This window comes from Artemia franciscana, chromosome 17 (assembly GCF_032884065.1).
Source record: "Artemia franciscana chromosome 17, ASM3288406v1, whole genome shotgun sequence".
NCBI classification, from domain to species: domain Eukaryota; kingdom Metazoa; phylum Arthropoda; class Branchiopoda; order Anostraca; family Artemiidae; genus Artemia; species Artemia franciscana.
The window spans coordinates 21,583,930-21,611,450 of NC_088879.1; the positions used below are offsets into that span (position 1 = coordinate 21,583,930).

At 35.4% G+C, this 27,521-nt stretch overlaps 1 protein-coding gene across 5 annotated transcripts in view; it reads right to left on the reverse strand.

The window, feature by feature from the left end:
- Positions 1–27,521, reverse strand: part of LOC136037996 (TELO2-interacting protein 1 homolog) — a 128,299-nt gene that overhangs the window by 46,198 nt on the left and 54,580 nt on the right. For 4 of the 5 annotated variants that reach the window (XM_065720905.1, XM_065720907.1, XM_065720906.1 and 1 more), the window contains exons 7-11: positions 27,355–27,506; positions 19,497–19,687; positions 16,545–16,700; positions 5,585–5,767; positions 1,188–1,330 (exon numbers count right to left, since the gene is read on the reverse strand). In XM_065720905.1, the coding sequence (XP_065576977.1) occupies positions 1,188–1,330; positions 5,585–5,767; positions 16,545–16,700; positions 19,497–19,687; positions 27,355–27,506 (825 nt within the window). The remainder of the gene's footprint in view (positions 1–1,187; positions 1,331–5,584; positions 5,768–16,544; positions 16,701–19,496; positions 19,688–27,354; positions 27,507–27,521) is intronic. The other variant, XM_065720909.1, reaches the window with a different exon arrangement.

A 27,521-nucleotide genomic window follows, 5' to 3' on the forward strand; every position in this document is an offset into this window, starting at 1 on the left:
TTATATATTTAAAATCAGCATGAAAATCCGATTCTTTTGATGTATATTTTAGCATCAAAATTCCGTTATTTAGAGTTTCGTTTACTATTGAGCCGGGTCGCTCCTTACTACAGTTCGTTACGACGAACTGTTTGATTGTATAAAAATGATGTCAGTTCATTTGTTGATAGATAAATCTATCTATCATCCGTCCATATGACATTCCTATGGCAGAACTAAGGCAGATAGTCATAGAACTAAGGAACTAAGATAGTCAGAGAGACCCTAAATCAAAATAATACAAATATCTATATGATACTTAAGTAATTTATGTATCACTACGTAAATCCTTTCTTCTTTTGGCTTTACTTTAAAGCTTTCTGTTGATCCCACCATAAATATGGTAGCCTCATGAGGTTCATAGAATTTACTAAGAGTAAGTGAAAAATATAAACCATAAGAAGAGGTAGATAAACTCAAACAAATATATCTCAGTACAACATACTAAAAAAGACACTGCGTTTTGTAAACCAGAGCATTAAACATATAAATGCCACTATGGAACAAAGAAAACATCTGAAACAGATTAATAATCACAACAAAAACAAAGCCAAGCAAACAAAATTGAATTATTGAAAATTCATACACATTAAAAAACTGTCCAAATTAAATTTACACACTTGTGGAATGAAATATCAAACATAGTAAGATGCCCAAATGCTTACTTCGATTTATACGAAGAAATGGAATTTAGCCACTCATTGGGTGGATGGATTACCGGGTTTGAAAACTCCCCCACCACAAAATTTTTATCCGACCAGTAAAACATTAACACAAATCCATATACCCAAGGTTTGGATGCATTTTGTAAGGCTCTACACACACCCCCTCGAAAAAAACCTCGATACACCCTTGGTTTCATAATTATATTTTCAGTTTTGACGTACAAAGATACGTTGTTATTTAAAACAACTTTACTATTAGATATACGCCAATATTAAGTTTCGGCGGTGATTTGATTCGCTTAATGCGGATCGAAACTGCTTGTGACGACCAAATGCATCTACCCATAAAGTGGGCCTCAAATTGTAATTTATTATTCCTAATTATCAGCTATTACTTTTACATCATCTTTTCAATATTCATCACGGTAACACTAATCACTTGGTTCAAAAGATAAAAAAAAAACAGTCTTGAAAGATACATACTCTAAGTGAACTGAAACTAATGTCACGCAGGGTAGATACCTCATTTGAAGATTCTGGCTTCAAATGGGCTACAACCTCTTCAACTAAGTTACGGGTGTAATTGATTTCGATATCATCTGTACTAAGCTCGGTGAGTTTCAAACCTGAAAAAACCTACTTGGTATAAGACCAGCAATATTAAGGGGATGTGAAGTAAAAAAAAAAAAAAAAATGAAAAGGTGGAATTTATCTATATGTGCAATTGAATAACAAATACAACACGGGATAATAAAACAGTTTAAAATACCTTAAATTTCATTGCTACAATAAAATCTAGAGACTTTGAAGAATATTCTATGAAATATAATTCAAAGTATTCAAGTTTAAATATAGGATATGTTCACACTAAAAATATATTACTGTCACTACCATAAATACTACAAATTCGTCGCAGTGCTAAAATGCTAGAAAGCCATTCAGTGGCCAGCACACATTTAAAACCAGTTAACTTGTTAAATTATCCAGAGTCTAGAAAAAAAGAGAGACGATATAATTTAGCAGTTCAATAAAGTAACTGTTTTGGCGCTTTATCATCCTCGGGGTTAGAAAATATGGAATTAGGCGGAATAGGATTTATTTATTGAGGTAAGATGGATGAAATAAATAGGCAGGAATTCGGATTCATGATGGCTAAGGATGTTTCAGAGTATTGGCTAGGTTGGGAAATTATTAATAATACAATTCTAGTTGCTCACTGTAGGACAAAAAAGTAGAAGCTATCTATCATAGTGGTATACTCTCCTGCAGAAAAAACTGAAGAAAAGAGAAGTAACAGTAAAGAACTGTAAATATAGTTACAGGAAAAATGGACAAGATCCCAAATAGAAATATGGTAATTTACAAGGAGATTACCAAGGCTGGTACAAATAGAGAATGATTGCATTCAGGCTTTGGCAACAGGAAGGATAATAGCAATGATAGCGGACTGCTATGATTTAGTAAGTATAATAATATATTTATAACCAATACGATAGTTGGTGATGAAATAGCACAGAAGTTAAAATGATGCTCAAAGGGTGGTAAGACGGCTGACTGGATTGATTATTTTATTATAAATCAAAACCGTGTGGTGACACAGTTGATTACAGGAATTACTGGGCTTAAGGTTCAATCCCAGCTGCCGCAAGACTTGGACTTGGACAGAGATCATACATTAGCATTTACAAATAATTATAGAAGAAGAAGATTATAAATCAAAATCTGGCAAGCGATTTCTCCTTCAATTTCTGAAGAAGAAAATCGAATCAAATCAATCTTGAATCGGATCGTCTGTCTTCGATTCAAAATTGAAGAAGAACGATGAAGAATACTGTCGAATACTCATAGTAAAGATCACTATTTAGTAGCGTCTAGAGTCAATTTAGAACTTAAAAACAAGAACAAGTAACTAGCTTCCGGGTAGTTACGACGTCAATAGGCTCCATAAAATTTCGAAATAATGCTGAATGAACTGTTGGATAGGAAACTGGAGAATTTAGAATTTGACAATGCAAAAGATGGATGGGATGATATGAAGAAAATAGTTGACAAAGTAACAGACGATGTCTTAGGGATGAAAATTAGAAAAACTACAATGAATACCAACGGAAAAACTTTAAGTTTAGTGGAACAGAGAAAGGGTTTGAATAAACTGCTTCGTAGTGATAGATCTTACAAAATAACATTAGGAAGAAAGAAGAGGGATAAGAAAGTAAGAATAAGATTAAAAAAATTAAGGGAAGTAGAAAAGCCATTAAAACTTGGTTTAAAAAAAATATGAAATAGAGACTATGGATAAAATTGTTGAGGATAAGGACGATGCAGCCTTACGGCAAAAATATTAAGATACAACATCGACACGCAAAAAAAAACTGAGAGGAAGTAATCGGTCTGAATTTGTCCCAGTTAAAAATAGGGATAATGCTTCAATTAGTGATATCCAACGTTTATTAGAACATTGATTTTCTGAGGAGGAGTTAGAGACCTCAAACTCTCGCCCTTTAACATAAGGCTCATTTCTTTGTAACTAGTCTTTGTGACTAAAGAGAACAAAAAATGATAAGGTATCAGGTGTTGATAGAGTGGTAAATGAGTTTCTGTAATATGCTTGATGAGAAATTGGAGTTGAGATATTGAAGGTCATGAATTTGATTGTAAAAAAGGGGGAGTAGCCTTGTTTCAAAGAAGCCCTAATCAGGCCATTTTATAAGAAAGGTAATAATGGTAAGTACAGTATAGTAATTACAGAGGCATTAGTTTAATTTCTTAAGAAGAAAATGATATATCATGGTGATACTTATCAGACTAAAAGATGCTACTTGTAAAGTTTTAAGAGAACAATAGTTTGATTTTTAGAAGAGTAGAGGATACGTTAAAAATTTGCAAGTGAAAAGGCCATCCTTGTAAGTCATATCCTTCCTATCCTTTTATGAGGTACCAGATGAGTACATTGAAGTGATTTGTGCTATGTACGGGAGGAATATTGTTACAGCAGAGTTCTGAGATAAGGTTAGTAATTGGTTGGTGTAGAATCAGGAGTTAAACAGGGTTGTGTTCTGTCCCCATTTTTTGAATTATTTAAGTGGATCTTGTCCTAAAGACTACAACAAATGCTACAAGGAGGACATAGTACAAAATAGGCAGGTAAGACTCCTCTAGACTTAAATTATGAAGTTGATTTGAATATCCAAATTAAAAATGCTAGCGAAATAAAAAAAAAAAGTTACTGAAGGTTTTAAGATTCAGTGTATAAGACAAGATAAGAACGTTTATGTTTGCAAGACAAAGTAGCGTCAACTAGAGATAAATAAGGATCAAGAGAAATTTTTGGCTGCAACAAAGTCGATGAGGTGGAGAATTCACTTAACTGATTAGTAGACCCCTCCCCCCTCTTTCAACTGATTTTTTTTCACTGATTCAAGAATGACAGCTCCAACAACACAATAGAAATAAGAAGAAGAGCGGTGTTAAAAATTAAAATAAAAACAATAAATTGGTCTAATTATGAGGTGGGCTCCAGTACCCCAGAAATCCCCACCCTTTAACCTAAATTTGACTTATTTGTGACTAGTCTCGAAGAATGAATACTCTACCACAGGAAAGATTGGATACGAAGCTAAACTTTTTTTTTTTTATCAATGTGCTTCAAAACGATAGATTTAATTTAGTTGCAGTTGCTTGGCCCAATACTATCATAAGTTCAAATAACTTTAAAGGCATACGGTAAATAAAATACTTGCAATTGTCAACTCATAGGTTTATCACATTCTAAGATGTCGTCAAGAGGGAAGGATAAAATTTTGGCGTAAAGACGAAGGGGATGGTAGCCCTTTTCCTATTTATAACAATCTCTGTTCGTCTCGGGTTTCAACATCATTCTTTAACATTATTTGAAACAAAAACAAAATTCGTTTTAATTAATATTTAACAAACTCCAAAATGTTTCCATACGATCAGCAGCAAAAATTGAATGTTGATTGAAAAATTTTTTAGTTAATTTTACTTGATGCATGGTATGTCAAACATTTGGTTCCTTCGACAGCTTGGTACAGGAAACGATTGAGCCTTGAGCAGAGCGCTAGCAGCATACCATGATTTGTTTTACGAGGCATGAACTGCAACTTCAGCCTCATATTTGAAAGCAATGAATTTAAAGCCATTTAATGCCACCTTTGGTGGAAATCAAACACCGTTTGTGAAATATGTGTTTACTGTGTTTTGCTCATGAAAATCAGGGTGTAGTTTTAGCCAGCAAATAGTCAATCCAGCTACCTGAAAATTCGACAATCTAGACAAAATTTAGATAAAATTTCAGAACTTTGGACGAGGGCAGATGAGTGTAAAATTACTTCTTAATTTCGACTGGCAGAGATTGGGGTTGGTGAAGGCGTAGGGAAGTGTTTGGGCTGGGTGAGAAGTGGAAAAGATGCTTCTTCATGCCAAAATCTTCTTTGTTTATGTAAAATATGTTGAATAGTTTTTTTCTTGTAATTTTTTTTTATTATGAATTCGTCTTTGCAGAAATTAGCGTTTTTTTGTTATTGGTGGCGCTTCCGATAATAATAATAAAAAACAAAAAGCGTAAAAATCTATTTTACACAAGAACATGCAAAAAAAAATTCAATCCAGCATTACATAACAATGTAAAACAAATTTAAGATATTTCCTTTCAGACTAAATTATTCTACTCTGACTACACCAATATATTTGTCGTTCAACTTTTCGGTCTGATGGTACAAACAACTAGAATGAGAACGTTGAACGAAACATCGAAATAATCTTAAAACCTAGTTATCTCAGGCCGAGGTTCTTAAGGGCACGATGCTGCTTTCATACTAATGTGAAATAATAAAATATATATATGACCATTTGTAACTGACCTTGTAAGCAATACAGTCGAACAAGGAGCGTACTTTCTTTTGACACAAACGGGTCGCAAAGGAATCCATCCAATGTTTCTATAATCGAGGAGAGACTTGCGTTTTGACCAGTGTGGGCACATATTTGCTTAAATATTTCAATAGAAGAGGTGTCTATTAAATAACGAAAACCTATTGGCCAGTCTGAAAAAAGATAAGCATCAGTACACATGGGAATATGTCATATTTTTTACTACATTTTCGGAATTTTACATACTGTTAATGGAGGTTACATTCAGAATTCTTTATCAGTCATTTAATTGTGGGAGGGTGATTTTGGGTAGATTACGATTTTTTACCTCAGCTGATTTAGATATCTAATGCACCAATTGGGAAAAACTTAAATTTACGACAATAGCATAGCTATAGGTAGCTTCGGGTTAGGTAGTTCTTCGTATTCACAGCTCAAACCTGCACCCTCCGAAGATTTGCCAGGTAGTGGCTAGTCTCCAAATATTAAATGGCTAGACTCTGAATATGTAATGAATAGCCTCCGAACAGACATTTTTCTAAGGGTGACAAACTGTTTTAACGCAAACAATTGTAAAAGATAATGGAATGCTTCTTTTTTTTCTTTTTTTTCTTTTTTTTTATTTTTTTTTTTTTGTTAGGTAAACATTCGGTTCTTGTTATAAAATATGAATAAGAAAGAAAAATTCCCCCAAAAAATTTGAAAAGAGATATCTTAATTGTGTGCCAAAAACACTCAAATATGTATTTCCTATATTCTAACCTAGAATTTTTATATTTACAAAATTTCAAAATCAGTTTAAGATTTATCTACCGCACTGCTGTTGTTTACACATTAGTGAACTTTAAAATTTGGTTACATTCTATTTGAATGGAAACAATTTATCTATTTTTCTATCAAAAGAAAAACAAAACAAAAAATCACCAAGCCAATTTGAGCGTTAAAACTGTAATACAAACAGTTCAAAGATATAAATCATGTTTATGGCACGAAGGACATATTTGTGCTTGAAATGCACAAACCAAATTACGAGATTAGATTGGGATTAGAAACAAAAATAAGCCTCAATTTTCTAATTTTAACGTAGAAGTTTAGTTTCATTCTATGAAAACTGGAAGACAACGCTAAAAACGGCACAAAGGGATAAAGCAGCATAAAAATCAACTAATCTCAGTGTAGAAGACACAAGACATACTATAAAAGTCATTAACTATATTTTATAGCATGAAAAACATATTTATGCTTGAAATAAAAAACCAAATTACGAGATTAGATTGGGATTAGAAACAAAAATAAGCCTTAATTTTGGGATTTTAAAGTAGAAGTTCAGTTTCATTCTAATAAAATTGGAAGACAACGCCAAAAACGGTACAAAGGGGTAAAACAGCATAAAAACGAAACAATCTCAGTGTAGAACACACAAGACATAATATAAAAGTCATTAACTATATTTATAGCACGAAAAACATATGGCACATATAGCACGAAAAAGCTTGAAATGCACAAACCAAATTACTACATTAAAATTGCATGGAATTTTATTGCCAGCCATTGATTCATGTGCATTATAATATATTCAGAAATTTGGATCTCTGCAGAGCAGACAATTTTTCAGTAGAATTAAACAGTCAGAGCAAAAATACATCAAAACCAGCCTCGGGAGAACTAAAAAGTTGCATCCAGCAAGTTCCGATAACCTCATCTAATATGTAGCTAATACTTATTAGTTTTGTTTTGTTACTTTCACATTGCTAGCAGCAAAAGAAAATTCTGTGTGAAACAGACAGTGGTAGTAACCACGGCTTAAGCAAACCTAGCGTTTTTTAAGCTAAAGCCAGCCATATTTTGCGCCAACTTTCGACCTGGGGCTTAACGTTGAGAAACACAGCGTTTTTCAAGCTAAAGCCAGCCATATTTTGCGCTAACTTTCGACCTGGGGCGTAACGTTGAGAAACACAGCGTTTTTCAAGCTAAAGCCAGCCATATTTTGCGCCATCTTTCGACCTGGGGCTTAACGTTGAGAAACACAGCGTTTTTCAAGCTAGCGCCAGCCATATTTTGCGCCAAATTTCGACCTAGGGTTTCCTTCTAGATTAACACTCATTTTCAGCGTTTTTCATACTGACTTGTTCAATATTAATAGATCGTCTAAAAAAATTTCATATGTTTTTGGTATAGGATTTGTGGCAGTCACTCGTAACAGAGGTTTAAGCTTTGCTATTTCATTTAATATGATGATTGATGCCTTGGTCAAACAACTTTTTTGCTTTTAGTGTCCATGTTTTGTAAACTTAAAATATTTACCAAGAGTTCACTGGCTTTTCTTTGACAAGACCAACTTACCATCCGCATGAGTACACTTTTAAAACACTTAAAGAACAAGAGCTAAGCTCATATGGCACTTGTGACGAGGCCGGACGAGCCAAGAGCCAAGAGCTCATACGGTATGAGCTCCAGAAAAATTCTAAAAATCAATAGATTGATTTAAAAGGAAAATCGGAGGCTTAATACCGGTCGGGATTTGAAATAAGAGCTCTAAGTCACGAGGTAATTCTAAATATCAATATTCATTAAGATCCGATCACCCACTCGTAAGTTATAAATACTTCCTTTTTTCTACTTTTTCCTCTCCCTTCAGCCCCCCAGATGGTCTTATCGGGGAAAACGACTTTATCAAGTCAATTTGTGCAGCTTCCGGACACCCCTACGGATTTCCAGCATCCTAGCACGTCCAGAAGCACCAAAGCACTGAACCCCGCCCCCTAATTCCCCCAAAGAGAGTGGATCCAGTAGGGTTACATCAATCACGTATCTACGACATTTACTTATTCTACCCACCAAGTTTCATCCCGATTTCTCTGCTCTAAGCGTTTTCCAAGATTTCCGGTTTTCCCCTCCAACTCCCCCAATGTCAACAGATCTGGTCGGAATTTGAAATAAGAGCTCTGAGATATCAGATCCTTCGAAATATCAAATTTCATTAAGATCCGGTCACCCATCCTTAAGTTAAAAATTCCTCAATTTTATTAATTTTTCCAAATCAACATCCCCCCCCCCCAGCTCCTCCAAAGTGAGCAAATCCGTTCCAATTATGTCAATCACGTATCTATAACTTGTGCTTATTTTTCCCATGAAGTTTCATCCCGATCTCTCCGCCCTAAGCGTTTTCCAGGATTTATATTTCCCCCCAACAGCCCCCTATGTCCCCGGATCCAATTCGAATTGTAAATGGAGCATCAGAGACATAAGATCCTTCTATATATCAAGTTTCACTAAGATCCGATTACCCGTTCGTGAGATAAAGATACCTCAATTTTGACGTTTTCCAAGAATTCCGGTTTCCCCCTCCAACTCCCCCCAATTTCAGCAAACCTAGTCAGAATTTAAAATAAGAGCTCTAAAGCAGAAGATCCTTCTAAATATCAAATTTCATTAAGATCTGATCACCTGTTCGTAAGTAACAAATACCTCATTTTGTTAATTTTACCAAATTACTCCCCCAAATTATTGATTTTACCGAATTATTTTACCGAATTATTCCCTCCCTCCCCCAACTCCAACAAAGAGGGCGGATCCAGTCCGGGTATGTCAGTCATGTATCTTGGGCATGTTTTTATTCCTCCCACCAAGTTCCATCCTAATCTCTCCGCTTTAAGTGTTTTCCAAGATTTCCCCTCCCCCCAATGACGCTGGATCTGGTCGGGATTTAAAATGAGAAATCTGAGTAACGAGTTCCTTATAAATATGAAATTTCATTAAGATAAGATCACTCCTTCGTAAGTAAAAATACCTCATTTTTCTACTACAACAAAAGACTGTCTTGGCTGAACATTTCGTTAAGAAGTAATGATGCCAAGGCTATTTTAAAATAAAAAATGGATTTTTAACTGAGAACTTTTATTGTAAGTGTTTTATTGTTTTTAATTTTTTCTTTGCTGAAGACGGCCCTTATATATAGGGCCTAAATATTCAAATAGGTTTTGTTGGTTCACTGTCTTGGGAAAAAAGTCCTCATTATTCTCTCTTTTGTTGTTGCATTATGGAAAGGCAGTGTGGTCTTCGTCATTACTCATTTTTTCTAATTTTTCAGAATTACCCCCTCCCCAACTCTCCCAAATGGAGCGGATCCGTTTCGGTTATGTCAATCACGTATCTAGGACATCTGCTTATTTTTCCCACCAAGTTTCATCCCGATCCCTCTACTCTAAGCGTTTTCCAAGATTTTAGGTCCCACCCCCAACTCCCCCATATGTCACCGGATCCAGAGAGGATCCGTTTCGGTTATGTCAGTCACGTATCTTGGACTTGTTTTTATTCTTCCCACCAAGTTTCATCCTGATCTCTCCACTTTAAGTGTTTTCCAAGATTTCCGGCTCCCCCCCAACTCCCCACCCCTAATGACTCAGGATCCGGTTGGGAGTTGAAGTAAGAGATCTGAATTATGAGGTCCGATCAATCCTTCGTATAAGATCTGATCACTCCTTCGTAAGTTAAAAATACCTTGTTTTTTCTAATTTTTCAGAATTAGCCCTCCCCCCAGCTCTCCCAAACAGAGCATATCCGTTCCGGCTATGTCAATCACGTACCTAGGACAATTGCTTATTTTCCCCACCATGTTTCATCTCGATCCCTCCACTCTAAGCGTTTTCCAAAATTTTAGGTCCCCCCTCCTTCAACTCCCCCAATGTCATCGGATCTGGTCAGGATTCAAAATAAGATCTCTGAGATACGATATCCTTCCAAGCATCAAATTTCATTAAGATCCCATCACCCGTTCGTAAGTTAAAAATACTTTATTTTTTTCCATTTTTTCGAATTAACCGCCCCCCCACTACCCCCAGATGGTCAGATTAGGGAAACGACTATTTCTAATTTAGTCTGGTGTGGCCCTGATAAGCCTGCCTAATTTAATCGTCCTAGCTTACCTGGAAGTGCCTAAAGTGGCAAAACTGGGACCGACAGACCGACAGACAGACGGACAGAATTTGCTATCGCTATATGTCACTTGGTTAATACCAAGTGCCATAAAAAGCTATATCTGTTTGGATTTTGGATATGGCAGCTTAAATAAGTCAATGAGCCCGAAACTAGGACATCAAAGAGATTTGCATCGGTAGCTGCTCTGAAAAAAGATAAGAGCGTCAGACAATATGTATGTATGTATTACCAAAAAAAGCCGCCAGTTCGTAGGAAAAAAAAACAGAACATAAACATAACAAAACCAACAAGAAAAAACAAATAAATTAAAAAGAGAAAACGTACTTATATATGAATCTACACGAAATTACTTATAAAGAGATATATTTTTCACGATGTATCAGACCTTCATCAACATACTTAGCCAGATTCTATAATGTCATTTTAACTCTTGATCCTACAGTCCCTTCGAACCACCTTCTATCTGTCAACACTAACGAAAAACAGTCATTTCTGAAATCCGCCAATTCTTTACAATTCTCCAAAAAATGAAAAATAACTCCATCATCTTCCCCACACATCGGACAAGGGACTGGGTTAACACTATAACCTTTAAATTTCCTCTCGCTTTCTCCAAATCAATCGACCCTCACCTTGAGTTCAAAATCCATTTCATTTCTTCCCCTTTCAACCCCATTTTAAAATAAACTTCTTCCTCACCGTGTCCTTCATCTTACTAGACTCAGAGATCCCGAGGCCTCCTCCCGAGCCTGCCACTGCTGTATTCCTTGCTCGTGTAACCTTTCTTTTACCTTATCAACCACTGTTTCCGAGATCGATCCCTTACCTTCATTCCAAAAACACGAATATCCTACTTCATCTAAAATTTTCTTAGAGTATTGCGGCTACCTTATTCCTATCTTATGCTCCGACAAACTAAAATACACTTTTTCGTTAGCCAATTTTTACTTCTTAAAATTTTAATCAAAACTTCACCATTCTTATTAACCTACTTAGTCCCAAGTCCCCCTCCAGTACAAAACTTTGGGGGCAGATTTATGGATCCAAAAACTCTCTTAAAATAATTCCTTTGCATTATCTCCAACTCCTCACTTCCTCGAAAACCTCACAGCTCACACCCTAATGCATAACCGGAAGTAGTTTAGTCCTAAATAAATTTTTATGCATTGCTAAATCCCTAATCTTTCCAACCTCACTTTTAAAAATTCAATTTATACACATATTCTATGCTTAACCTCCTGTGCATACTTACCATTCCAAAAATGTTAACCCCTAAATACACGAATTCTTTGTTAATTTCTATAAAATCATCTTTAAATCTAAATTCATCATCTTTCCTTAATTTTCCACCTTTCCTAAAAACTACAATTACCATTTTCTTCCAATTTAATTCTAATCCTTTCATATCCAAATATTCCTCCATTATCAAACAGTTCGTGGTAACGAACTGTAGTAAGGAGCGACCCGGCTCAATAGTAACCAAAACTCTAAAAAATTGAATTTTGATATCAATAGCTACATCAAAAGAATTGCATTTTAATGCTGATTTTAAATATATAAGTTTCATCAAGTTTAGTCTTACCCATCAAAAGTTACAAACCTGAGAAAATTTGCCTTATTTAAGAAAATAGGGGGAAACACCCCCTAAAAGTCATAGAATCTTAACGAAAATCACACCATCAGATTCAGCGTATCAGAGAACCTTACTGTAGAAGTTTCAAGCTCCTATCTACAAAAATGTGGAATTTTGTATTTTTTGCCAGAAGACAAATCACGGGTGCGTGTTTATTTGTTTGTTTTTTGTTTTTTTTTTTCTTTCTTTTCCCCAGGGGTCATCGTATCGACTAAGTGGTCCTAGAATGTCGCAAGAGGGCTCATTCTAACGGAAATGAAAAATTCTAGTGCCCTTTTTAAGTGACCAAAAGAATTGGAGGGCATCTAGGCCCCCTCCCACGCTCATTTTTTTCCCAAAGTCAACGGATCAAAATTTTGAGATAGCCATTTTGTTCACCATAGTCGAAAACCATAATAACTAAGTATTTGGGGATGATTCACTCCCCCACAATCCCTGGGGGAGGGGCTGCAAGTTACAAACTTTGACCAGTGTTTACATATAGTAATGGTTATTGGGAAGTGTATAGACGTTTTCAGGGAGATTTTATTTTGTTTGGGGGGTGGGGCTGAGGGGAGGGGGCTATGTTGGAGGATCTTTCCTTGGAGGAATCTGTCATGGGGGAAGAAAAATTCAAGGAAAAGGGCGCATGATTTTCTAGCATTACTATAAGAAAACAATGAAAAATAAACATGAAAACGTTTTTTCAAATGAAAGGAAGGAGTAGCATTGAAACTTAAAACGAACAGAGATTATTACGCATATGAGGGGTTCTAAAAATACTTTAGCATAAAGAGCGAGGTATTTAGGAGGAGATAAATACTTCGCTCTTTATGCTAAAGTATTTTTTTGTAATTTCAACTATTTATTCTACGGCCTTTCTGATTCAGGGGTCATTCTTAAAGAATTGGGACAAAACTTAAGATTTAGTGTAAAGAGCGAGGCATTAACGAGGATACAAACCCCCTTGTATACATAATAAAAATATAAGATTATGAAAGTTTGTTACGTAAGTTGCTAATTTATAAGTTACGTATATTTTTTACTAATAAAAACGTTCGTTAAAAATTAAAAGTTCTAGTTGCCTTTTTAAGCAACCGAAAAATTGGAGGGCAACTAGGCCTCCTTCTCCACCCCTTATTTCTCAAAATCGTCTGATCAAAACTAAGAGAAAGCCATTTAGCCAAAAAAATAATTAATATACAAATTTCATTTTAATAATTTATGTGCGGAGAGCCAAAACCAAACATGCATTAATTCAAAAACGTTCAGAAATTAAATAAAAAAAACTAATTTTTTTAGCTGAAAGTAAGGAGCGACATTAAAACTTAAAACGAACAGAAATTACTCCGTATATGAAACGGGTTGTCTCCTCCACAATCCCTCGCTCTTTACGCTAAAGCTTTTAATTGTTTTAAAAAGTAGAATTGTGGCAAAGAGTGAAACTTTAGCGTAAAGAGCGAGGGATTGTGGAGGGGACAACCCATTTCATATACGGAGTAATTTCTGTTCGTTTTAAGTTTTAATGTCGCTCCTTACTTTCAGCTAAAAAAATTAGTTTTTTTTATTTAATATTTAATAATGTTTGTATGTCTTTTGCCGATTGTACTATAAGACAATATCCTCAGAAAACAAAAGTATGCATATTTTCGAAACACTTTTCAGTACTTCCGGAGCACTTTTCTCCTAGAAGAAATCAACTATATAATTAATGCACATGTTGAACAAAATCGGTGACAAGGGCATCCCTGTTTTAAACCTATTCACGTCAAAATTCTCCCGGACAGCTTACCTAGTATTCTAACAACTAGACCTGCTGAACTTCATATTTCTACAATTAATCTAGCAAAACTTGCAGGCACTTCAAAATTCGCTTAACTAGCATAGCTCTTATTGCATTATCAAAAGCCCCTCTTACGTCCAGGAACGCTACGTAAATCCTACCCCATCTTTTCATGATTCCTTTTCTAAATATACTATGCAAAATAAAACTTGGTCTATTGTACCCCCTTCTTTCCTAAGCCCTCCTTACTCCTCTATTAATTTCCCTAATTCTTCTAGTGATTTTCTTATCTACTATCTAACAAAAAATACTTTAACTATGGGAGAAATCTGGATCAGTCGGTAATTTGAGAATCTTTTTCTATTTCCTTTTTATATAGTGGTACAGCTATAGATGTTATCCATTCTATTGACCCGCAGCAAAACAAAAACATGTGGCTAAAACCGACAGTTAAAACAGGCATGCATACTTCTTTTGCCTTTTTCCATACTCGTGGTGGAATTCCGTCTCGTCCTGTAGCTTTTTTTAGTTGATTTCATAGCCTCCCATATCTCCTGTTCCGAAACTGGTGCTATCAATTTCGTTTCTCCTTCTGTCAGGGATTCAAAAAGTATGATTTATGCTTTCCATTCGGTTTTCGTTTACCGATTGTGTCCTGATGTGCTGTTCAGGATCCAAAGAACATTTCTTGAATGCCTCTCCCTTCAGCGACCTATGTACAGCTTTCCAGAATTAATGTGTATCTTTTTCCCTGAATTGTTTAATAAGTTCAATATGTAATTAATTTGTTGTTTTGCAAAAATTTAGATATTTTACTTGTATCATTTTAGTTCATCTGCTGAAGACTGGGGTGGCGTTTGAGAAGGGGGTGGGGGGAATGCCCCTCCCCCCAAATAACTTGGAGAAAAAACATTACATAGCCCATGCCCCTTGACTATCCGATTATATAGACCCCTCTTGCCAACTCTCCTTAATAAAACTGCTGGAGCTACGCCCCAGGCTGAAGACGGACACCGTATACGTGACCAAAATATCCAGAGAATATTTATTATCTAACTTTCAAATAAAAGGATTTGTCCCTATTGAACTGTTATTTGTGTGTCATTGAAATGCAGGGTGGTCTTCCAAAATAAATAATAAGAATCTATAAACTGAAGGTAACAGAACACAAGAAATGGCCAGCAAATTTGGATAAGGAGAAACGCTACCCTCCGAAGGATCATGGAGCAAAACTAAAGGTCTTCCACAGAAAAATTTAAGCACTGCTTAAAAGGAAGAAGAAAGCTAGATAGATATTTCAATTTATTTGACAGTCGTGATAGGAATAGTATAAATGAAAGAAAATTAAAAAAAAAAGAGTCCTTTTAAGAATGTGAGTAGAGATTATGAAGATTTCAATTCATCTCATTTCATTGTAGGGGTTTAAGGTAGGGCGTAATTTTCTATCGGCCAAAGAGACGGGGGGGGGGGTAACTACCCTCTACAGGCCCAAGTTTCCCCCCTCTCCCCAAGCTGAAATTTAGTTTCTTCAAAAATCTTGTCAAAATTAAGATAAGCCTGCATAGTTCAAGCATCCCGAGAAACGGGTCAGTTTTAATTAGTATATGACTTATCGACGATGAATTATCAATATTTGAACAGCCTGTGATACCAAAACTATAAAAGGAATTGTATTGTCACTTGTATCCTGGCAGGAAACACATGTTGACAAGAAGCGTATTTTTCTTAAATTTACCTACAGAGCTGTTGATTTGGACCAACTTCTGGACATGAGCATGAACCAGCTATTGGAACTGATGGGCTCCCACAACCGTAAGAGGTTTCGTTGTAGGTTGAAGAGACAGTATATGGTACTATATGGCTCATTTTTCACTGTCATTTTTACTTGATCTGGGAAAATTGGCTCTAACATTTGCCCCTCTCCTCCAAGATTTTGACAAAATGACGCCAATGGTTTAGGAAGATTTTAAAACTCCAGCTTAGATGTTCATAAGGGTACGATTTCCCTCATTTGTGGAAAAAAAACCATGAGAACTAACAGAAAAAAGAAGAAGCAAATAAACAGCAGCATAGGGGATTGTTTCTGAAGCCTCCTGAGTACAAAAAAGGAGCAAAAGCACCATCAAAGATGGATACCAAGTCTACCATTTCACTGGTGAGTACCTGCCAATAAAATATCAGACAGATGTAAATCGTTAGATTAATAGGACGTCAGTGAACATTTTTGGCGGTGGACAAAGAAACGCTCACAGTCTTTATGAAAAGGTTATTGAAACAGTCATTGTATATATACTCAATATCTTGACAATATGTAAACCAATGTCGCAAACCGTGCACACGAAATGGTTAATTTCAATTTAGCTAAAATACCGGTGAAATCCAAAACTATTCTTTAATGGCTCTTATCGCGTACATGTTTTTTTTTTCTTTTTATTACGATCTAATTCAGACAAGAATGGTAAAATACGATCCTTAACACTAAAATTTACGAATTCTCTCAAGATATATATGCTATAATAACCCAAAAAGCGATAATTCCAACAACAAAAACTACTTGCCACTTTTCAGTCAAAGAAGATTTGAGGTGCCCTAAACGGTTTTTGAAGTGTTGAATTACCTGTAATGGATTGAACAACACTAGTGCTTTCTAATTCAGCCATGTTCACCAAAGTTTGAAGTAAATGCTTCATAACCATTATATCTATTTTTTCTTCCTTGAGAAGTTGGAGATAGCCGTAAAGAAGTCTCAGTTCTGCCACCTGTTTACTAGTACCTGAAAGAATTATATGTTTCGCTCTTATGCCTTCAATAATTAAATTCCGAGAGCACAACAACAAATTATGCGTCAGTAGGACTGGATCCGCATTGCAAAAATATTGAAAGAGTTACATGATTTATGCAAAGTGTTTCCAGTGGGAAAGATACATAATGGGAGAGAGAATAGAGACAATGGAGAAAGAAAAGTATTAAAACAATTTTGGCATACCACTTACAATCTTCAGATGCAAGTGCCTAAATTTCAAATTCACTTATTTAATTAAGTTTTCCCATATATTTATATTTACTAATATGTCCCATCAGTCGGTGAAATTTCATTATGACAAAATCCTGCTTTCTAAGGTTGTAATAAGAGAAAGTTTGAGATGGCTAGGGCACGGTCTGCGTATGAAGGATGACAGACTACCGAAGATTTCGGCCAACCGCCTAGGGTTAAAAGGAACGTAGGTCTTCCGCGGTCGGGGTGGGAGGATGCCATAAAGAAATATTTAAAGGAAACAGAAACTTCCTAGAAGGGTTTAAATAAGGAGTGTATGAATAGACTAGGATGGAGGAAGAGCGTGCTTCGCTGTGTTGTCCTCAGGCGGCTTGGTGCTACGGTGAGTTGTTAGTAGTAACAGTAATAGAAGACTTACAACATTACAAAAAGAAAGGTTATAATTCTTTTCATTAATTTAGCTCATTATTTTGATACTTTTAAAAAGTCGGTTCAATGCAATCCATTTAATAACACCCACTAGTCACAGAGTCTGTGTAAGGACAAGCATACACGAGGGGAAAACTGCGATGAACATTCTTTTACGAGGATCGAAGAATAGTTTGTCTCATTTCCCAAAACATGACGTTAAAAATTTTCTAGCCTCCTTCTCCCCCCTCCGCAAAAAACCTGGAAGTTTCTACTAGACCCCCGACGGAAGACATAACAGGTATTCTTAAAACTACGCATAAAATTTACCAACTTTCAATGAAAGTTGCTGACTGTATGCCTACAATTAGTTATACTCGCTTGTTTCCAGACTTCATGCAGAAAACGTGTACACTCTTGTGAGCATACAAAAACCAACTGAATGTATTCTCAATTGTAAAAGCACTGCCAAGTAACTGCTATATGCTGTACAGCGTGTAGTGATTGCATTAAGATTACTGATAGGCCGGATATTACCGAAACTTTACAATAATATAAACAAGATGAGGGAGGGCACAAATTTGAGGCATTAGTAAGATCCAATAAAAAACAAAGCTTAAGAATGGTTATTCAGCAAACCAGTATCACTTGGGAACTTATACGACAACAAAAACCAAACCAAAGAAACACAAGAGGAGCCAAAAATTTTGGTAACTTATAAAGGGACACTTATAGTTAAGGAAAGATGAACATGACTCGGTACGACATTCCATAATTTTCCTTGGTGCCATTAGTATATTATATTGTTGAACAGACGGGTTTATAAGAAAAAACGTTGACTTTTAATGAGCCAGGTAACTCTTATCTGCATCTGTCCATTTACAAATTATGAAGACCACACTAAAACGACATTGAATAAACTCGACAAAACCAGACAATGTACAACAATGAAGAATAAAGACCTAAATCCTGCCTAGTGATAAAAGAGAAACAAATGTGATGACTTTAGCCTAGACCTCGACTTAGCCATCCTAGATGCAGAAGGAAGAATAGGTGCAGATTTGTTTAAGTTGGAGCTTAACCAATTTTTCTAGTTGGAGATCCAACTTTCCTATTGAAAGTTGAATCTCCCAACATTTTGATTCAACATCGATGTTTTTTAGTCAGCTTCCCTTTCACCGCTGCTTGAGAAAGGACCTCTTCTATTTTAGTTTTTGTTGTTAAGAATTATATCTATATATTGTTATTTAGGCTTTCAATTGCATTTTTATCCTACTGCCAGAGATGATGACGGCTAATTAAAGGCATCGGCGTGAATATTTTTATGTCTTTCTCTAGATTTTTAAGTAAAAAAAAAAAGATAAAGGTCCTCAAGAGCCATAGCTGGTACATACGAAACGATTTCGACAACGAAACGATGTTTCAGTTGCTGGGTCTTTTTTACAGGAACAAGTAGCAAACTTGTCGCCAGTTTTTTTTTTTCGTTTTTTTAACTGGGTATTATTTGCTTCATTTTTTGCTGTATTATGTTTTTTCATTTCGTTAATACTTGTTAAAAGCCAATCAAAGAAAAAGATGGAAAAAAAATATTTGGAACAATACGAGGAGGGCTCTCAGGGATACAACTTAAACTTTTGTAACCGAATGCAGTAATAATTTACTATACTAAAAATCTAATCACCCTAGAATTTGTACTGCAATTCATATTGGATGTAATAAAATTTCTTTTAAAAAAGCATTATTGTTTTAATTTTCCGGTACCGCTGAAAATGTTGCGCCACAGGCAAGTCCTCCATAGTCTTTTTGTTCGGCACTTTAAGAAAAAGAAAATATAAATGAATTGAATATACACAGGTTTTAATTGGAACCACCCTCCCTCCATTGGCTAGTCTTGCTTATACCCATTTTTAACGCGCCAATACAGTTTTTTATAGTTCATGTAGGATTTCAAACATACTGATTATAGGCATATCGATTATACGCCGTACCATATAGATATGGCACATAGGGACCTTTTTTCTGTGATCTACTTATAAAGTTATTTGGATTTCAGGTGTATCTTTTCTTAAAATTGTTATTTTGCTGTATTTTTGCATTAACTAAGGCCCATATCGGTTTTTAGTGTTAATAAATATCAGACTTTATTATATAAGCCTTTATACTTACTTCCAAGGCGGATTGTCCTTAAAGCGTCCAAGCAGACGAAATATAATCTCTCGTAGGTAATATCAATTACTTGGAGATCTAAGGACTGCCTTAACTTTGCAATAAGGTTTTCTGCACTGTTTCCGAGTAGATCATCAGAGAGGAATGTCACACAAACATCCAGCAGATGAAAGATGGAGCTATGGAGACTCCTAGGACATGACAACCATTATAATTATTTAATTCATTTTTATTTTAAAAAGGCTTTTGTTACAGAAGATTTTGATATTTTATTACGTAGATTAAAATGTTTACATTATTACGTAGACTAATGTAGACATTAGTTTCATCTCTGTAGGTAGCAAATTACTTAGTAATATGATGACACTTTTTAGACTGAGAAATGCTGTAGACTAAGTTTTAAGAGAAGAACAGTGCGGTTTTAGAAAAGGTAGAGGATATATCGACCAAGTTTTTAATCTTAAGTTAATAATTAAGAATTGCCTTCGTTGTCAAACACCTTTGGTCCTAAGTTTTATAAATTATGAGCAAGCGTTTGATTCTGTTGATAGAAGAGCTTTAGCAAAGGTCTTATCTTTATATCGTATTCCAGACAAATACATTAAAGTGATTTGTGCTATGTACGAGAATATTACTGCTGCGATTAAGGTAAGAAATGAGGTTAGCAGCTGGTTTTGTATTAAATCAGGAGTGAAGCAGGGGTGTGTTCTATCCCCTTTTATATGGATCATTTTGATGGACTTTGTCCTAAGGAGCACAGGAAAGGCAATTGGAGACCACGGAATCAAATGGGGAGGAAAAACTCTCCTAGACTTAGATTATGCTGATAAATTAAGCATATTAGATGAAAATGTGACCAAAATGAATGAATTTTAGAGGTTTAGCGAGTTCAGGGTGCTAGAATAGGTTTGAAAATTAATGTTAAGAAGACTAAGTCACAAAGGCTAGGAATAAGTGAAGATGAAAAGGTGACTTTGGGTAACGAAAAGATTGATCAGATGGGCAGCTTCACTTACCTTGGTAGTATTATTAGTAAAGACGGTGGGAGCAGTGAAGATGTTAAAAGTAGAGTAGCCAAGGCTCAGGGTCTTTTTTCATAGTTAAAAAGAGTTTGGAAGAATAGGAAGATAAGTCTGCAAACCAAGATTGGAATATCGGAAGCTACAGTGATAGCAGCGGTCAAATACGGCTCTGAAGCATGGGTGCTCCGAAAAGCGAATAAAAATTTACTAAATGTTTCCCAGAGAAATTGCCTACGGGTTCTTCTGGGTACCCGACTGACTGACCGTATTTCAAACAGTATGCTGCACGAAAAATGTGGTTCAATCCCCCTTTATAGGGCTATAATGAAAGAAAGGTTGAGATGGCTAGGCCACGTTCTGAGGATGAAGGATGACAGATTGCCGAAGATTGTTCTTTTTTTTGCCAACCGTCTGGAGCTAAACGGAAAGCAGGTCGGCCTCGTCTGGGCTGGGAGGATGTCAAAAATAAAGATTCAAAGGAAATGAGAACTTCCTGGGAGGCTTTAAAGAGGGAGGCCTTAAATAGATTGGGTTGGAGGAGGAGCGTGCGTAGCTGTATTGGCCTCAGGCGGCTTGGTGCTGCGGCGAGTTATCAGTATTAGTATTAAAATGTTTGGGCGTCAGAGATTTACATCTAAAGTGGTTTGAACGCTTTTTAACTGGAAGATCTGTTAGAGTTATACTAAATGATGTTACTTCTGGTCAGTATTTTATCAAAAGTGATGTTCCGCAGGGTTCTGTTCTAGGGCCACTGATTTATCTTATTTGTGTTGATACGATGAGATTCTACCTGCCGGGTGCATGTCTTACTTCGTTTGCAGATTATACTGCTCTCACTTTTTCTAGTCGCTAAGTTGAATCTTTAGTAGAAAAGGTTAATAGTGTAATGGCTCAAGTTTAAACATTCACTAGTCTTAGCCTTTTATTAGTAAATGCGAGTAAAACTAATTTTACGGTATATAGTAGATTGGGAACACCGATTGATATTGAACGAAAAATTTTGTTGAGTGGAGAGCTATTGAGTGAGGTAAATCATGTGCGATACCTTATTTTTATGTTAATTGTAATTTATCTTGGCAACAGTGCAGCGATTTAGTCGCTACTAAACTGGCTAAAGGAGTTGGAGCTATTCGTTTCTTGAAAAATTTTCTTCTTAATAAAATTTTACTTCTTTTATACCAGCCAATAGTTAGTCCTTATATTTTATATGGCTGTGTTTTATGGTATAGTAATTTCTACTCTAATAATAAACGTATCCAAATTTTACAAAATAAAGTGCTGAATAATTGGAGAATATGTGAAATATGTGAAAGTTTTTAATGATACAGAGACATGCTATGGAAAGTTAAGAGTGACGAATGTTGGACATCTCAGGGATTACCAGGCTGCAATTTTCGTATATCAATTTCAGAATGATATATGCCCATATGTTTTTTCTCATTTTTTATAAAAATAATAGTTGCTTATATGAGTATAGTACTAAAAATGTAGATAACCTTGTGATTGAGCATAGGCAGAGCACTCCGGCAGGATTTATAATTCGCTACTTGGGACCGAGTGCTTGGAATGTGCTTCCGGCGAGTATTAAGGCGGCTGAACATCTACAGCAATTTAAGAAAAAAAATTAAAGAAGTATTCATTGGGAGGGAAGGATGAAGAACCAATGTTTATATGGTATTTGTTCGTTTTTATTTATCTAAATATACTTCTCTTTTTTTGACGAGAGAAATTGATTTTTGATATTTTTCTACTTGTTATTTATATACAATTTTTTATAGTTATTTAATTGAATTTATTGATGTATTTTTCCCGGAATGAGACAGGAAAACTTTCGATTAGCTTTTCTACTAACAGCCCATAAAACTTGACATGAATCTAGCCCTTCTTTACAACTTATACTAAAAAAATACTTTAGCCCATTACTTTGCTGGATATTTTCATTACAAAACAGGTAAACAAATTTAATTCCAAAATACTTTTTTAGAAGCTTCATTATAATTTTAATTGATCTACAAATTTAAGTTGAATTTATTTTAAAATTTGTGTTCAATATTCATTGCGAAACTTATATGAACTGCCGACTTAGATAGGTTATAATCAGCCTTGTCATACGTCAAAAAGCGACTGAAGCCTGAACGTTTTTATAGCATTAGTGCCTAAAGCAAGTCACGACGTAACTTGAGGTAAGTCGCAGCTTGACGTAACTTTGGGTAAGTCTTAAATCTTAAGCGCACAAGGAATAACTTTTTTCTTCCATTTTTTTCCATGTTTTGGAGTATTTGTTTGAATAATCTACACTGACTGAACACTTTTCTAGTTAATATCAGCAAATATAGAAGGATAAATGATTCACTTAGACAAATCTAGAACAACACAAAATATAGATGTAGCAACAAAAATAATAAACGCTGCTATATAGCTATAGACATTAGCATCTGAATAAAACTCGTAACGATTTGTTTCATAGCTGCTCTTCAAATTTCCCCTCACACTTTTGGAACCTTTCACGATTCATGGCTCTGCCATTAAATACTGATTAAGCAGCACTGATATAGTATATAATTCATATAAGGGGCAAATAAATGAATCAAATTAAAAAAAAAAATACTGCTGAAAAAAGGTGCTGAAAGAATTTAATCAGCACAAACTATTGAATAAGAACCAACGTCATAATCTCTTTTGATAATAATTAAGCGAGCATAGTTCATAGTAAAATAGATTAGTGAAGAGCAGCCCTTGTTCCACGGTAAGAAAAAATATGGAAACTAGGAGGCTTAGTGCTTATTAAAAACTAGAGTGGGACTTGAAGTAGAATTTATGACCAAGATTACTAGTTGCCACAGCAAAATTGGCTCCTGGCTCAGGGTTGTCAATGACAAAGACCGTATTACATCATCTACAGTAATGAACAAATTCCCGATATATACAATTCACTAGGCTTAAAATTACAGTTGCTCACTGTTTGCAAGGGACTTTATACCCCGCTAGAAGTATTCAAATCATTCAGAACAAAGTAGCAAAAACTTATCTTTCATAAGGATGTTATAAATAGTCAATATCGGAATCTATTTTTCAAAATAAACTCTTTGGTGTTGTTAAACATGAGATTACCAAATAAACACCTTTGTCTATAAACAAAAAAAAAAAAAACATATTGCCTTCTTCATTTATAATTTTTTGTTCGACAAATAATCATATTCACAGTTATGAAAAAAGAAGGTTCTGGAGATATTATGCAGAAACTCCTTCAACAGCATGAGCATCATTTATTTATTGACAATTTTCTACTGAGTGCTTGAACAATAATCCAAGATAATGTTTACAAAGCCACACATGTGCTACATTCAAAAGCAGGTTGAAAAGATCCTATCCTACCACACAAAAACAAGAGCTAAGAGCTCATATGGCACTTGTGACGAGGCAAGAGGAGCTAAGAGCCAAGAGATCCTATGGTATGAGGAAAATAAGAAGCTTAATGCCGGTCAGGATTTAGAATAAGAGCTCTGAGTCACGATGTCCTTCTATATATCAAAATTCATTAAGATCCGATCACTCACTCGTAGGTTATAAATACCTAATTATTTCTGATTTTTCCTCTCCTTTTAGCCCCCCAGATGGTCGAATCTGAAAAAACGACTTTATCAAGTCAATTTGTGCAGCTCCCTGACACGCCTACCAATTTTCATCGTCCTAGCACGTCCAGAAGCACAAAACTCGCCAAATCGCTGAATCCCTCCCCCCAACTTTCCCAAAGAGAGCGAATCCAGTACGGTTCCGTCAATCACGTAACAAGGACATTTGCTTATTCTATCCACCAAGCTCCATCCCGATTCCTCCACTCCAAGTGTTTTCCAAGATTTCCCCTTCCAACTCCGCCCAATGTCAAAAGATCTGGTCGGGATTTGAAATAAGAACTCTGAGACATGAATTCCTTCTAAATATCAAATTTCATTAAGATCCAATCACCTATTCGTAAGAAAAAAACACCCATATTTTCACGTTTTTCAAGAATTCCGGTTTCCCCCTCCAACTCCCCCCAAATGTCACAGGATCTGGTCGGAATTTAAAATAAGAGCTTTAAAGCACAAGATCCTTCTAAATATCAAATTTCATTAAGATCTGGTGACCCTTTCGTAAGTTACAAATACCTCAATTTTCAAAATTACCCCCCCCCAACTCCACCAAAGAGAGCAGATCCAGTCCAGTTATGTCAGCCATGTATCTTAGACAGGTTTTTATTCTTCTCATCCAGTTTCATCCTGATCTCACCGCTTTAAGTATTTTCTAAGATTTCCCCCCCCCCAACTGCCCCCCAATTACGCTAAATCCGGTTGAGATTTAAAATAAGAGATCTGATTTACGAGGTACTTCTAAATATGAAGTTTCATGAAGATCCAATCACTCCTTCGTAAGTTAAAAATACGTCATTTTTCTAATTTTTCAGAATTACCCCCCCCCCCCAATAGAGCGGATCCGTTCCAATTATGTAAATCACGTATCTAAGACACGTATCTTCTTATTTTTCCCACCAAGTTTCATCCCGATCCCTCCAATCTAAGCGTTTTCCATGATTTTAGGTTCCCCTCCCCAAACTCCCCCAAATGTCACCAATTCCGGTCGGGATTTAAAATGAGAGCTTTGAGACACGATATCCTTCTAAATATCAAATTTCATTGAGATCCGACCACCCGTTCATAAGTTAAAACTACCTCATTTTTTCTAATTTTTCAGAATTGACCCCCCCTTCCCCAACTACCCCAAAGAGAGCGTATCCGTTCCGGTTATGTCAATCATATATCTAGGAATTGTGCTTATTTTTCCCACCAAGTTTCATCCCGATCCCTCTACTCTAAGTGTTTTCCAAGATTTTAGTTTCCCCTCCCAACTCCCCCCCGCCCAATGTCACCAGATTCGGTCAGAATTTAAAATAACATCTCTGAGACACGATATCTTTCCAAACATCAAATTCTATTAAGATCTGATCAGCCATTCGTAAGTTAAAAATACTTCAATTTTTCTATTTCTTCCGAATTAATGGGCCCCCACTCCCTCCCCCAGATGGTCAAATCGGGAAAACGACTATTTCTAATTTAATCTGGTCCGGTTTCTGATACGCCTGCCAAATTTCATCGACCTAGCTTACCTGGAAGTGCCTAAAGTAGCAAAACCGGGACCGACAGACCGACAGACAGACAGACCGACAGAATTTGCGATTGCTATATGTCACTTGGTTAATACCAAGTGCGATAAAAAGTAGGCCACTTGTTATTTCTGGTTTCTATTTTCTTTTCAATGAGTGATTTTTACCCTTTCCTTAATTTGAGTCTTCTCTATATTACTGAGTGGATACAAGCATTGTCTTTCACCTGCTAGTTAACAAGTCCCCCGGGACTTTACCTATAGGTGAAGCAAATATGTTATCGATTTTCCGTAAAAAAAACCGTCTCTCGGTGTCCATAGTATCAGAAGTTATTAAGATATGAATACTTTTTTTTATCATTTTAAAAAAGGGAAGAAACATGGGCAAAAAGTGAAAAAATTTTGATGAAAATAAAACCATCCAAATTTCTGAAAACAATTGACAAAATTTCACATTCTTCTTAATGAGCACTTTGCGTTAACGTTAAAAAAAATCGTACAAAATAACACTCGTACAGAAATATTTATATTTATCAATACAAAAATATGATAATAGTTATGGGTTGTATATTTTTTTTATTTTCAGGAGGATCGTATCAAATTTAGAATTCTACCCTAATTTTAAGTAGCAAGAGATACTGCGCTACACCAAGATTCCAGCCTTTGATGGAAATAATTGGAATTCTCAAACAATTTGAAAGTATCGATACTTTCCTACCATTCTACCATTCTTCTAGCACTTGCGACTGCTAATGGTGCATTCCATCCCAAATATATATGAAATCATTTCATATGAAATACTATATGATTCAAATAATGTGATATGAATCATACGAAATCACCTAAATACCTATGATAAGCGTGTATACATATGAGGCATTATTTCAGACCGCAACTTGAAGGTTTCATTTTGGATGAGGTCATTCATTTGACATTCCATTTAGTTTACTCGAGACCTAGCATTGAATTCGTATTTTGAATTCAAAATTTGTTTTGTATAAAAATATTTGTGCTTCATTAACTGAACTTTGTGAAATAGCATCCTAATATGAAAGGTTACAAAAATGACAGAATCACAAGCAAACAAAGACATTAGAACTTATATTCCTATACTCACGGACACTAATGAAGCATCAAACTAAATTTATTAGCTTATTCAGTTTGACTCTCCAAAACAGTTACTTACGCTAAACTGTTGCAAACGTATCATAACAGGTACTTTCAAACATAATAAAGGATAAAGAATCCCAAATTCTGTCACTAGGACAAGCAGGAAGTCAGTTACCCTACTTAACCTGTCAACATTCTCAAAACTGAAATTTGGGCTTAAACATTTTTAAAAACGAAATAATTTTGATAAGTTACTGCTTTAAAATTTTTCTTAGCTTTAATCCACTAAAATATCTTCTACTTTTTAATGAAGTCACAAGATGCTGCAGTAAAATAACACTTCTGCTATATTAGTATCTTCCCCCGTTAAAACACCGAAGATCGTAATCTTGAGTATGCCATACTATTTGACTTTATGTCAGAGAGCTATCCATAATCTAAGGAAATTCGAAAGTGGAGTTAACTCATTCAGAGAGCGAAAACTCTATTGACACAAATAAGGACTATAAAGTTTTTCGCGTGGAACAAAAAAGAGAAAAAATAATAAGTTTTTAATTTTCTATTAAAGCATTAATTAATACAATTACCTTCTGCAATTAAGCAAGACTTCTTCGGCCACGTTTAAAAGCGCCTCTTTAACAATAAATGATTCTGAAGACTTCAAAGCTGAAACCTTTTCAATGACGATTTTCATACGGGGCTGTGTGAAGTTGACCCAAATAAGGGAGGGATATCCACTCTGAAAAAAATTGTA